A 14,240-nucleotide genomic window follows, 5' to 3' on the forward strand; every position below is an offset into this window, starting at 1 on the left:
AAAACAATATGTACTTAAACTGCTAAAATATAAACTTCTCTGCCATGTGTCATATTTGAAAATAGTAAAATCTTAGCAACAAAACATACGAATTTAGCAACACCCTGTTCATAATAATGAGCAATTTTTAAATTAGTAAACAAAAAGATTATACCTCTTTCCCAACAGGCAAGTGAATAGTTATAAAAACAATTTTTATTATTATAATTCAATACTTGTCATTTCTTGAAATAATTTTAGAGAAAAATAAAGCATAAATCATGCCTTCCTCTTAATATTAAGATAATTATTGAAATCTTTGAAAAACGATATAAAGCAAAAATCATAATATTCCTTTAATAATGAGAGAGGGGGTAAGAAGAACTAGCTATTCAGTCTCTTAATGAACAGTTTTTTATAATGAGTTCATAAAACACTAAGGGAAAAAATCCTATTTGCCTAAAATCAGCTTTGAAAAATAGATTTTTAAAGCTTTAACAGAAAGCAATATTACACATGTTGAAATGTTAGGAAATAAAAAGGAAGAAAGATATTTAAATGTGGAAATTGTTTTTCTTCTTTAGTCATTACCTTAAGCAAATAGGTGAAAGGAGAATTGACTACAGTTTAGAATGAATTAACTGCTACAGTGATTAATCCAGCTGAGTATGTAGACATATAATTTTCAGCAATTAGTTTTCACCTTTTATTTTCACCATGCCTAGAAGAAAATGTGTCTCTCCTTAATGATATAAGATTCTCATTTGGAATACTAGTTGATTGAGAGTTATCTGTTTAATAGCTTTTCTACCATAAGAAAGTTTAAAAGTTAAATATTTTCCAGTTTTTATCACCCTTACTGAGTGAATATAAGTTAATATCTCTTATTATGAAAAAGGGTTGCCTTTCTAGAGGGAGAAAAAAATGTTTGGTTAAAATGACCTAAAAATCTGTACCTAAGCATCTGGTTTCCGATCCACTCCAAAGACCCGAAGAAAGGCATTCCCGTACAGCAGAGCCCACAAGCATGAATCCTGAATCACAGGTAAAGATGGCGGTTGAGCCGTATGACGTTTGAGTTCCAATCTTATTTCCATTTGGAGGTGTTGGTAGTTCTCCACAGGAAATAACTTGAAAACAATATAAAAGTAAAAACACTTAAAGACATAGTCAATATTGAACTTGTAACAAAACCATGCTTTCAACACTTTGAATTTCTATGACGACATATTTACAATTAAAACTGACATTTCCAAAACAGTTTCTTTCTTTCTTTTTTTTTTTTTTTTTGGCCAGGCCATGTGGCATATGGGATCTTAGTTCCCCAACCAGGGATCGAACCTGTGGCCCCTGCATTGGAAGCGTGGAGTCTTAACCACTGGACCGCCAGAGAAGTCCCGACGTTTCCAAAACATATCTGAATGATTATGAAAGTGTAGAGAAAATAGATGACATAATTTAAAATTTATCACCTTTGAGTTCCCATAAAACCTTCTAAGTAACAATGACATGTGATGAAGATATTTTGTTTGCATTTTTTGCTTAGCCAACCTTGTACAGGTTGTAGTGAAAAAAAAATTAAGGGGAAGATAATTTATTAGTCCAGTCTTTCTCTGACATATCAGATGACATTGGGCAATCCCTTTGACTTACCTGAGCCAGTTTCTCATTATCTAAGATCATAATTGCAAATAATTTTTATTCAGTACTCTAGAGTTTATAAAGCCCTTTGCATGTGAAATATCATTTGATTTTCACTAGAACCATAAGATTATAATTATATTTCAAATTTTGTTTTTAGGTTTTACAAAACTAAAAAATAGAGATTGACTTGCTAGGTCATTCAGAACCTAGCTCTTATGACTTCTTCATATTTAAAGACAACAAATGAAATTTCTTTCTAGAATAAAAACAAAAATAGATAGCATTTATTGAGTGCTTATTTTGTACTAGACACTATCACTAATGCTTTATCTTACATAATTCTCAAAAAAACCCTGTGAGGTAGGTGCAGTCATATCTGAACTGTGTGCACTAGAATATGGACACATAAAAGGAAAGTAACTCTAATAAGATTCCACAGCCTATAAACAGCTAAAATCAAAATCTAAACCTAGCCGTTTAACTCAATAATTGAATACTTAACCACCAGACTTTATTCTGGCTCCAGCTCTGGCTTTCAGCTCTAGACTTTAGGAGGTTATTAGACAAATAAATAGAAAATTTGCAGACTTTAAAAATTACATGTAAAATTTAAGATGTATTGATTGTTTTGGACTAATCCCCAAAACAATACTTTGAGGTAGCTATAATATTAATATTAATAATACTGATATTTATATTATTTTAATTTAAAAGATGAATAAATGCAGAACCAGAAAAAAAATTCTAGTATTTCCATTTTTCTCAATGAATTGTAATTCTTAGATTCCTTTATTTCCTCCATTCTTACCTGTGGGCAGGAACCTGATCTTATATAGAACTTGATTTTTTCTATATAATAAATGATTGAACACAAACAAACCAGACAAATATTTGTTCAATGTCTGATTTAATGAATGCTTCTGTTTTATATAATTTTTTTCCTAGCTCTTTGAAATATCCTTATGCCATGTGCCCTTTTAATGAAACTATAATGGAAGAACAATGAGGCTAGAGGAAGAGAAAGATCCTGGGTGAAAACCAGAAAGAATATGTCAAAATTTACAAATACGTATGTCATATTTTTAGATTATGCAATATAATTTAGATATGCAATTTGAGATTTTAATTAATCAATATGATTATCTTATAAAAAAAGGCAACACCCAAATCCTATGCTTATATGGAGATAAATAAAATAAATTGAATATTCATAAGAAAAATATTACTAGGTACTTGTGTACTTATTACATGTAGACAGTTACCATAATCCATTTAGACTTCAGATGTTTTTATTATTTATAAAGTATGTATCTAAATCATAAATGCCATAAAATTGTGTTGACATGAAACAAAAGGATGAGTTTTCAGCCTTGCATATTTCTTGGCACTAAGTAAATACTCAATAAATGTAGTAAAGAAAGTTCAAGGAAGTTTAAGATATTTCATCTGATTAGCCCATGTTCAGTTAGTTTATCTACATTAGATACTGGCCATTTATATTATAAGTGCATGAAAACAGAATGACTAAAAAGTTCAATTTGATTGAATAAATATTTATTGAGCTCTTGCTGTGAATCAGGTTCTAGCTGATGTTTTCAAAATGTAACACCATTAAATCATCATAATAATTATGAGATATGTATTATTGTAATTTTCTAGTTTAAGAAATAGAACATCACATAACATCAAAAGGCAGAGGTTTTAGACTCCTTGGGTTGAAAACCAATTACCCACCATTTATAGGTTCTGTGACTTCAGTTACATGATTAAATTCTTGGGCTCAGTTTCCTTTTTGATAAAATAAATATACTAATATCAACTAATCTATAGAATGGGAATTAAGGAATAAAAGAAATAATATATGTAAAGGGCTAAAAAGCAGTGTGTAGTTGTTTTAATAAATGATACACCTAGAATCCAAGCAAAGGATTTCTGAATTCAAAGCCCCTGTTTTGTTTTGTTTTGTTTTGTTTTAATAAGCATTTATAAATACCAAAAACAGTTACAAAAGCTTAGGATGACTTGAGAATAAATGAGTTTTTAAAATAATATTACCTCATTACTACTCTAGTGTGTATAGAAAAAGAAGGAATCAAGCAATTCAATCACCAAGAATTGCTTAAGAAATAAGTTTAGCAGAGTGTATACTTACTTTGGCAATATGGTCTTTCATTTCTCCAACTCCAGGTACCATTAGGAAGACATTCAATAGAAGCAGGACCTAGTCCATGATAACCAGGATCACAGCTGAAAACTACCTTGGTTTTGTATTCGTAATGGGAACCATTCACAATTCTCCATCTTCCATGTTCCAAAGTAAAGGAGTTGATGCTTGGGCAGGTAACAACTATACAAAAACCAAGAAGATAAATGTTAAGAAGTCAGTCATTTCTGTTCTACCTCTTAATTATATCTCATGTCTATTCCATTCTGAGATCACCACTTCCTTAGTTCCTTCACTATTGTGCCATAAAAAGGTCTTTAGCATTTTTTTTCACGTTAATCTTTTCCACGCCCTCAGCTCTATGGTACTGTTGGCAGTTCCTTGAATATGTCATGCTATTTCACAATTGAAAGTCTTTGTACATATTATTCCTTATACCTAGAAGCCCTATTACTGATTTTACTCTCTTATTTCCATTTTTTTTTGGGGGGGGGATTATCATATCCAAGTTTATTCCTTAGTACAGGAAGACATGAAGTATATTTTAGTGATGAATCATTCCAATAATATTAGTTTGTTAAAACTCTCTGATTTGCTTAAAACTGATTTAGAAGTACTCTTTTTTTTTCTTTTTCCCAGCTTTACTGAGTTATATTTGACATGAAGCGGAAAAAAGGGAATCCTTGTACAATTTGTGAATGTAAAGTGGTAAAGCCACTATGGAATACACACATACAGCAGTATGGAGGTTCCTTACAAATTGAAACTGTAACTATCATATGAATCGGCAATCCCACTTCGGGATATATATCCAAAGGAAATGAAATCAAGATCTTGAAGAGATATTCACATTCTCATGTTCATTGAAGCATTAGTCACAATAGGCAAGATATGGAAACAACTTACTCTTTTTTTAAAACAGGTTTTGCAAGGACTCTATTTTGAGGAAATTTGTTTTATGAGAATGATCTTTTTATGCAAGACTTGTGATATAAACTTCAGCTAATTCAAAACTTGCTCAGCATAAGTGGATGTAATATTAGACATGTGTTAAGATTGTAAATAATTTAACAATCCCATTTTAAATGTTATCACAGCTAAGTTGAAATATTAGTACTAAATGAGAATAAATAATTGATCTATAGAGAAAAATCAAAGACCTTATTTAAAGGCACATTTTCCATTCCTTTTCCACCAAATATTTTATCTGAATTATTTTCTATAACCATTAAATAATATTCATTTACTTATTACAGTATTAATGACAGGAATGAGAAATAGTCTAAATGTAAGTAACCTGAAGAATTCTGACAGAAGTTGAATATTACGGATCATCTCAGTAGCATCATTTGTGTTCATAAAAATCAGAGCTGAATGTATCAAAATATAATTTTATTAATGCAAACAAAATTTTTTCAAAGGCCTATATATTGAAAATAATGCTGACTGATGGATGACTTTTTACAAAATAAATAAAACTTTGTTATGTAAAATAAAGTGCCACTTTATTTTTTTGATAGAAATATTCTGGAGCTTCTGAAAGTGAGTAAAAAGTCCTTATACTGTATTCCAGTTCTTCACAGTACAAGACACCTTAATTTACTTTTATTTCCCTCTTAGTTCTAAAATTTGAAAAATACATAAAATTTCAAATCATATAAGATGCCAATAGAAACACAAGTAATGAAATTTCCTTAACATACATACCAACACAGCGAGGAGTCTTGTTATGATTGCTCCAAGTTCCATCTGATTGACATATGGCGGTGGTAAGTTCCTTAGATGACAATCTATACCCATCATTACAAAAGTAGGTAACTCGTGTTCCTACCAAGTAGTCTGTTGTGAGTATTCCTCCATTTGTTGGAGCTTTAGGAATCCCACAGGAAATTGCTAAAATAAATACATACATACAAAACCAAAGAAACAGAAAAATAATTAGATAAATTTCATAAAGTATAAAACACATAAAACTATTTGGAATTTCATTAATTCCCCTGAAACAGTTTTAGCATATCTTCCCCCAAAGCTTTTTTGAACTATAACTTTCTGAAACATTTATTTCAAACTCTTATTGAATGTGTGTTTTCTTTGACTGCTATAAGATAATTTATTATGGACTAGCCAATAATCTCTTGTAACAATGGCACATATAATAATTTAAAAGAGCAAAAATGCTTAGCTTCTTCTTTCACATAATGGCCAATGGACAATGCAGAGTCCTCTGGAAGTCCAAGAGGCTGCTACTGAGGTTATCAAAGCACCATGTCACATCTCTGAGCAATGACCTGGGAAGTCCACATGACCCCCTGGAAAAAGTTTGTTTCTGACTTCCCAGGGAATGTTTTTAAATTATAAACCCATACACTATTAATACTTTATTTCTTGGTTTCTCAGTTTCTTGTTAGGTCAATTCAACTTGACAGATAGTTATTAAAGATTATAAAGGTAGTGGGTAACCAATACTCATCGGGGTTTTGTCCAGGAATAAAAAATTAGAGTTATTTTACCTGGAAGCTGGATATTACTTTGTCTTAGGTCTACCCAAACTCTATGTGCTTGTGCACCCTTCATGAAATATCATGTGTATGGATATGTTTAATAAATATAGGGCCAGGACTTATTGTCTTAAAACCTAGTTTGGATCTTCTAGCATTTCACTGATATGTCTTAGATATCTTGGTTTTTTATCTACAATAAATCTGATTTACATAGTTAGTTTTACCATAATGGGATAATTATAGTATAAATTTATATTTCAATAGTTTATTGTATGTAAGATATTTTTACATCTTATAAATTAAAATGTCTATACAGAAGTCCCCTAAGATTGTTTCCAGCTCTGCAAGTACACACTTTGCATCTCCAAAAACAAACAAAAAAAGCATAAGCTCTCAAAGAATATATTTGGCAAAGAAATCCTAATTAAATGAGATTATTTGTATCTTTTATATCATATTCAGTCTAAATATTCATGTATCTCTCTGCAGAAGGATTAATGTATTTGAATATTGGTGCAGCCTCAGAACCAGACGGATTTCTTAATATCTGGAATATGTACTGTATATAAGTATAGTGGGTATATATATATGTGTGTGTATATACATTTTAGAAATTTTCTGATTTTATGCAGGTGTATATATCAGAAAATTTCTAAAATCAGAAGTATCTAGTTTTATTAGTTTCATATAAGAGAGTCTGAACTTGTAACTGTATTTTTCTCATATCAATAGAAATAACAGAAAGATGTGATTAGTTTGAATATTTACAAAAGCTGTATTCTATTTACCTGTCTCCATTTCAACCTAAAATCTACTTCTCTTATAAAGCCTACCACGTAGCTGTTTAATTTTAATTGATCCATGCAAATTGACTATAAAGTAAAAAAAAAATCTTAGCAAAACCTATACAAAATGCTCAAAGCTGAATAGCAGACTCCCTACTGGTGAATAGTTTGATCTTTCCTAATTTGATAACCTGCAAATTATGAACAGAAAAGTAGTAATGTTGATTTAATAAATTATATAAGTAATCTCACATAATTATGTTATTATCCCTGCTATTTAATTATAGACCTCTAAAATACTGTTGCAAAGGTAAATGGTTCCCTGATGTCTGTTAAAGCAATGTTTATATTTCCACTTAGGACTTCTGGGAATTTCAATTTATAGCAAACTATCTCTCCACTGAATCCCGATCAAAGATCATGTATTTACTCATTTTTTAAAAATCAACTGTACATTGTTGTAGGTTAAACTTACAGCAAATTAACAATGCAATTTAGTTTAAGTACTATAGGGTCCATATATGTAGTTAGTATAAAATGACTATACTTTAGAACAGAAAAATAGACAACATACTAAAATGACAAGATAAATGTACCTGTAGATACTTTACAATTTAACTTCTTAGCTAAGAAAAGGGAAAACAGAGTTCAGAAGAACTATCATCACTGAGTGATTGTCAGAGGCTTTCTCTGCAGAGCTCTCAAACAAGCACAAATTAAAAGTGAAACAGGGAATACAAAGTGACTATTTCTGCATAACCCTGTACAATACTCAATTGTGTACAGGGATGATAATGGTTTAATTGGAGACAGGACAGAGAGTCAATGAATGATTAGTTGATATGTAGACAAAGAAATATAACACTGTATCAAACCCAAATAGAGATAACGGACTAATTTCTATCTTTAACTGTGTTCCCATTGTGTAACCATAGCTCAAGTAAATATATGTGAGGATGTATAAGGATACTGAAGAGACAAGAAGAATAAAAATGTCTGAAGAATGCAAAACAAATTTAGAACAAAACAAAAATTGTGTGAATAGCTCTCCTCAATGACATTTAACTGTTTCACTTTAATTATCTATGTCCAAACACAGATAGGTCACATATAACAAACATTTTTATAAAATAATTAACCTCTTAAAAATTGTTTCAATGAACATAAAGGATCAATTTTGGAAACGATTCTTTGAGTTATAAATATTTTATCACTTTACTATGCAAAGTACCTTACTTTTCAGTTGATTTATTGTAATTACAGAAAAATTTCCTATCAAGAACAATTAAAACCTGACTCCATATGTAAATGTCATATTATACACCAAAAAAAATCAATGAAATCATAGTGCTGACACTACGAAGCAAATTCAAAACTTCAGAAAGCTCAGGGTAATTTTTTATTTTAACCAACAGTTAATTATTTTCATTAAAGGTTTCTTAAAGATTATTTATATATATTAACAATCCTTAGTAACTAAAATTTTAATTGTTCAAAGTTCAGAGCATTTAAATGTTTATTTAAAATCTATATGATTTAGAAGTTATTACATATATTTTAAATTCCTGTGATTCTAAAATTATGAGATCATGATTCCTTCTTAAACCAATTCTGGGAAATTATTTAATACTAAAAATTTATAAATAATCCTGCTATTCATTGGTCAAAGGAAAGCAGATGTTTTGCTACTTTATTAAAATGTATCTATTCTACGTTGTCAGTATCTTCAATGTTGGTAACCCACTAAGTTTATGATACATCCCAGAATTCTAGTAAGTAATTAATGTTTCTGCATCAACAATATGAGGAAACAGTTCTTTCATTTCTCATTCATTTATACATACCTGTGAGAGCTATGTTTCATGAATTAGAAAGTGTAATTAAACAGGTATAAGAAACCATTTTGGGTATCTGGTAATATCTATTCTCTGCTCATTTTAACTTGCTGTTGTTTAATTTTAAATTTTAATTGATCTCTTTTATACTTTGTTTTATATAAATTGCCTCCAATAAGTAGATTATAGGTAACACCCATTATTTATTAACTGAAAGGGTCCTGTTTTTTTAATGTGAGGGTTCATAGTTGATATATATGCCTCCACATGCTGGGTAAAATAAATCAAATATAAAATTAAATTTTATATTACAAAATAATGTGATATGTTTGAAAATTGTCAAAGTCCAATGACATCACATTTTCTTGATGTTGAACTTGTCTTTACGACTATACCTAGCTAAGAGACTTCAACTACTTTCTAAAAACAAGTCCTAATTCAAAACTTTAAAATGTGCCATTTGTTGATTTGTCATTTTTTCGCTATAGCAGGATACAATGCTCAGAGAGTGGCTTGTTTTTTAACAAAGTTACATGAAAATGAAAGACATCTCTGTTGAGTTAGCTAAACAGTGGAGAAAAAATAGCTACATTTTCCTCTTTTAAATGAGACGAAGTGAGAGAGTAGCACAGACATACATATACTACCAACTGTAAAATAGATAGCCAGTGGGAAGTTGTTATATAACAAAGGGTGTTCAACTCGAGGATGGAAGATGCCTTAGGGGACTGGGAGGGGGAGGATAAGGGGGACTCGAGGGAGGGTGGGGGGGGAGTCGAGGGAGGGAGGGAATATGGGGATATGTGTATAAAAACAGATGATTGAACTTGGTGTACCCCCCCCAAAAAAAATAAATTAAAAAAAATAATAAAATGCCATTTGACCAAGAGATGGCTAATTAGAAAAAATAAATAAATAAATAAATAAATAAATAGATTTGTTGTACTGAGAGCACATTTTTGCATACTTGAGAGTGAATGTCTTCAGTGACCATGCCCACTCTTATCCTTTCTTTTCTCTCTGCAAACTCTACACTAACACACACTCCATCTCTGGGTCATTCATTTTCTGACAACAAAGTGAAGGGAATGGTAGATGCATGAATAAAGTAGGAAATGGTAGATGTATGAGTAAAGTATGCCTATAAGTGGATAGAGTAAAGGCATAAATCACATAACAACAAATGAAGAATTATAAGACAGTATGTCTCATGCTCCTCAAATTCATCAGTCTGTGTTTTTAAGCCTAATTTTCCTTAGAGGTATCTATAATATGCTTCTAAATATTTATAACTTTGGAAGTTTCAGTAATCCAAATCAAAAATTAAACAGAGTTAATCATCTACTAGCGTGCCATTTTTGGTTTATACTTCACCTTGACAAGCAGGGACCGGTGCATCCCATGCATGATACCCATAGGAAGACTTTCTGCACACAGCACTGCTTTTCCCAACAAGTCGGAATCCTCGATCACAGGCCCAGCGGACCACACTATTAAGCTGTCCACCTGTCTGACTGATAATGTATCCATGAGGAGGGGATTCTGGTGTACTACAGTAGAAAGCTTTTTAAAAGAAAAAAAAAAAATCACTGTATAATTAATGATCAGAAAGTCTTTACAATCCAGAGTTAAAAAACCTAAAAGTAAAAACTAGTTCATAAAAATTGGCCAATTCAACTGCCATCTATGTGAGTTTTACTTCATATGGACATCATATTATTTTCCATCCACTTGACAATCTATTGACATAACTTTTGGGGGACATAACTATTTCTGGGCTTTCTTCTAATTCTTATTGTCACTGAAGATGTCTCCCAAATTGAAATTTATTATACTTTCTTAATGCCCCAGAGGTTCAAAATCCCTACAAATAGTTCATTGAATTTTGGAAATGGTATTTCCTGTCATTTGAAGGGCCTGAATGCCACAGTTTGGTAGTAGTGTTTTAGAGCATGTTGTTTACATGTCACTTTGAAATTATCTCCAGACACCTCTGTCATGTTAGTTCATTCATTTCATTTTGGTGGATGTCTAAAATAGTCCCTCCACATTCCATAAACCTGTCTCCCAGTTTATTAAAGAGTTTCCATGCTGTCAAGAGTGCTTACATATGGTGATAAAAATGCCAATAAAATAAAACTTTTTTCATCTCCTGAAGTCTGAAATGTCAAAAGATAATGTCAAATGGCTCTTTCATATATATGTATTTTTGAGACTATTCAGCCTGGGAGGATCCATTTACCCTTTGAAACTTCAATGTATTCATCTGAGAAAAAATGAGACTTTAGGGATAAATAGTAAGAAATAGATTGGACTTGGAATATATATGTCATAACCTGTCATTTTCTAAAGGAAAAATATACATTCAATATGTAAAGTTGTTCTTGGGGCTAAAAATGATGTTTTCATTATATTTATATCTAACTTTGTCATGAATATCAACATAAATAAGGATTAGTCTTTAATATAATGAATCTAATGTTTATAATTGTTGGATTTGAATGATTTCCCTTTAAGTTATTATGGTCACTAAAAATACAATTTAATGTTCTGACTTTTTAAATACAGTCTTTTGGCACAACTTTAATAAAAAGACATTTACAAAGTCCATATGATAGAAACAAGATTCGAATATGAAAAATCTTAAGAATGACTTCGGCATACATATAAATTTTTAAACAATTCTCCTTTGCATGCCTAATAACATTTTTCAAATTTAATAGATATCTATTACAGGGTAAAACTTGTAAACATGTTATAACATAATGTCAGTGACAAGTTACTTCTAATATGTAAAAGACAAATTGTCGATAAAGGCAAACTGTCATCTTACAGTTTTAAAATCAAAGTAGACAAAAACTGTTGTATTTGTACATCACATACAGATATGCAAATTGATACGAGTAAAATTCAAGAGTTTATCTTTACAACTGGAATTCAAAACTTATTTGTCTATGTTGAGAGAGAATCAAGATGGTGGAGTAGGAGGACGTGTGCTCACTCCCTCTTGCAAGAGTATCGGAATTACAACTATCTGCTGTACAACTATTGACAGAAAGACAATGGAACTCACCAAAAAAAACCACCTCACATCCAGAGACAAAGGAGAAGCCTCAATGAGACAGTAGGAGGGGTGCAATCGCATTACAATCAAATCCCATAAATGCTGGGTGGGTGACTCACAAGCTGCAGAACAGTTATACTGCAGAAGTCCTAAGGGTTCTGAGCCCCACATCTGGCTTCCTAACCTGGGGGTCCAGCAATGGGAGGAGGAATCCCCAGAGAATCAGACTCTGAAAGCCAGTGAGATTTGAATGCAGGACCTCCACAGGATTTGGGGGAAATGGAGACTCCCCTCTTGGAGGGCATACAAAAAATGTGTGCACCAGGACCCAGGGGGAAGGAGCAGTGACCCCATAGGAGACTGAACCAGACCTACCGGCTGGTGTTGGAGGGTTGCCTGCAGAGGTGGGGGGCAGCTGTGGCTCACTGAGGAGACAGGGGCACTGGCAGCAGGGGTTCTGAGAAGTGCTCATTGGTGTGAGCCCTCCCAGAGTCCACCATTAGCCCCACCAAAGAGCCTGTAAGCTCCAGGGCTGGGTAGCCTCAGGCCAAATGACCACCAAGGTGGGAACACAGCCCCACCCATTGGCAGACAAGCAGATTAAAGTGTAACTGAGCTCCACCCACCCAGCCCAACCCACCATCAGTCCCTCCCATCAGGAAGCACCCATGAGCCTCCTAGACAGCTTCCTCCACAAGAGGGAAGACAGCAGAATCAAGCAGTATCAGCAGTATTTCAACTTGTGAAACTGAAAACCACAGCCACAGAAAGACAGAGAAAATAAAAAGGCAAAAGACTTTGTACCAGATGAAGGGACAAGATAAAACACCAGAAAAACAACTAAATGAAGAGGAGATAGGCACTCTTCCAGAAAAAGAATTCAGAATAATGATGGTGAAGATGATCCAGGACTTTGAAAAAAGATTGGATGCAAAGATTGAAAAGTTGCAAGAAAAGTTTACCAAAGACCTAGAAGAATTAAAGAACAAACAAACAGAGATATGCAACACAATAACTGAAATAAAAAATACACTAGAAGGAACAAATAGCAGATTAACTGAGGCAGAAGGACGAATAAGTGGCCTGGAAGACAGAATGGTGATTATCACTGATGTGGAAAAGAATAAAGAAAAAAGAATGAAAAGAACTGAAGACAGCCTAAGAGACCTCTGGGACAACATTAAACACACCAACATTCACATTATAGAGGTCCCAGAAGAAGAAGAGAGAGAGAAAGGACCTGAGAAAATACTGGAAGAGATTACAGTTGAAAACTTCCCTAACATGGGAAAGGAAATAATTAACCAAGTCCAAGAAGCACAGAGAGTCCCAGGCAGGATAAATCCAAGGAGAAACATGCCAAGACATATAATAGTCAAATGGACAAAAATTAAAGACAGAGAAAAGTTATTAAAAGCAACAAGGGAAAAACGACAAATAACATACAAGGAAACTCCCATCAGATTAACAGCTGATTTCTCAGCAGAAACTCTACAAGCCAGAAGGAAGTGGCGCGATATATTTAAAGTGATGACAGGCAAGAACCTACAACCTAGAATACTCTACCCAGCAAGGATCTCATTCAGATTTGAAGGAGAAATCAAAAGCTTTACAGACAAGCAACAGCTAAGAGAATTCAGCACCACCAAACCAGCCTTACAACAAATGCTAAAGGAACTTCTCTAAGCAGGAAACATAAGAGAAGAAAAGGACCTACAGAAACAAAAGCAAAGCAATTAAGAAAATGGTAATTGGAACATACATATCAATAATTACATTGAATGTAAATGGACTAAATGCACTAACCAAAAGACACAGGCTGGCTGAATGGATATAAAAACAAGACCCATATATATGCTGTCTACAAGAGACCCATTTCAGACCTAGGGACACATACAGACGGAAAGTGAGGGGATGGAAAAAGATATTCCATGCAAATGAAAATCAAAAGAAAGCTGGAGTAGTGATACTCATATCAGATAAAATAGACTTTAAAATAAAAAATGTTACAAGAGACAAGAAAGGACACTACATAAAGATCAATCCAAGAAGAAGAGATAACAATTATATATATGCACCCAATATAGGAACACCTCAATACATAAGGCAAATGCTAACAACTATGAAAGAGGAAATCAACAGGAACACAATAATAGTGGGGGACTTTAACACCCCACTTACACCAATGGACAGATCATCCACACAGAAAATTAATAAGGAAACACAAGCTTTAAATGACACAATAAATCAGCTTGATTTAATAGATAT

General features: G+C 32.5%; 1 protein-coding gene across 2 annotated transcripts in view; it reads right to left on the reverse strand.

The window, feature by feature from the left end:
* CSMD3 (CUB and Sushi multiple domains 3) overlaps positions 1–14,240 on the reverse strand; it is a 1,219,369-nt gene that overhangs the window by 67,338 nt on the left and 1,137,791 nt on the right. Inside the window, exons 50-53 of one of the 2 annotated variants that reach the window (XM_057736099.1) lie at positions 10,283–10,471; positions 5,495–5,680; positions 3,776–3,970; positions 936–1,109 (exon numbers count right to left, since the gene is read on the reverse strand). In XM_057736099.1, coding sequence (XP_057592082.1) covers positions 936–1,109; positions 3,776–3,970; positions 5,495–5,680; positions 10,283–10,471 — 744 coding nt within the window. The remainder of the gene's footprint in view (positions 1–935; positions 1,110–3,775; positions 3,971–5,494; positions 5,681–10,282; positions 10,472–14,240) is intronic. The other variant, XM_057736100.1, reaches the window with a different exon arrangement.

The sequence above is a fragment of the Hippopotamus amphibius genome, chromosome 5 (assembly GCF_030028045.1).
Source record: "Hippopotamus amphibius kiboko isolate mHipAmp2 chromosome 5, mHipAmp2.hap2, whole genome shotgun sequence".
Classification (NCBI taxonomy): domain Eukaryota; kingdom Metazoa; phylum Chordata; class Mammalia; order Artiodactyla; family Hippopotamidae; genus Hippopotamus; species Hippopotamus amphibius.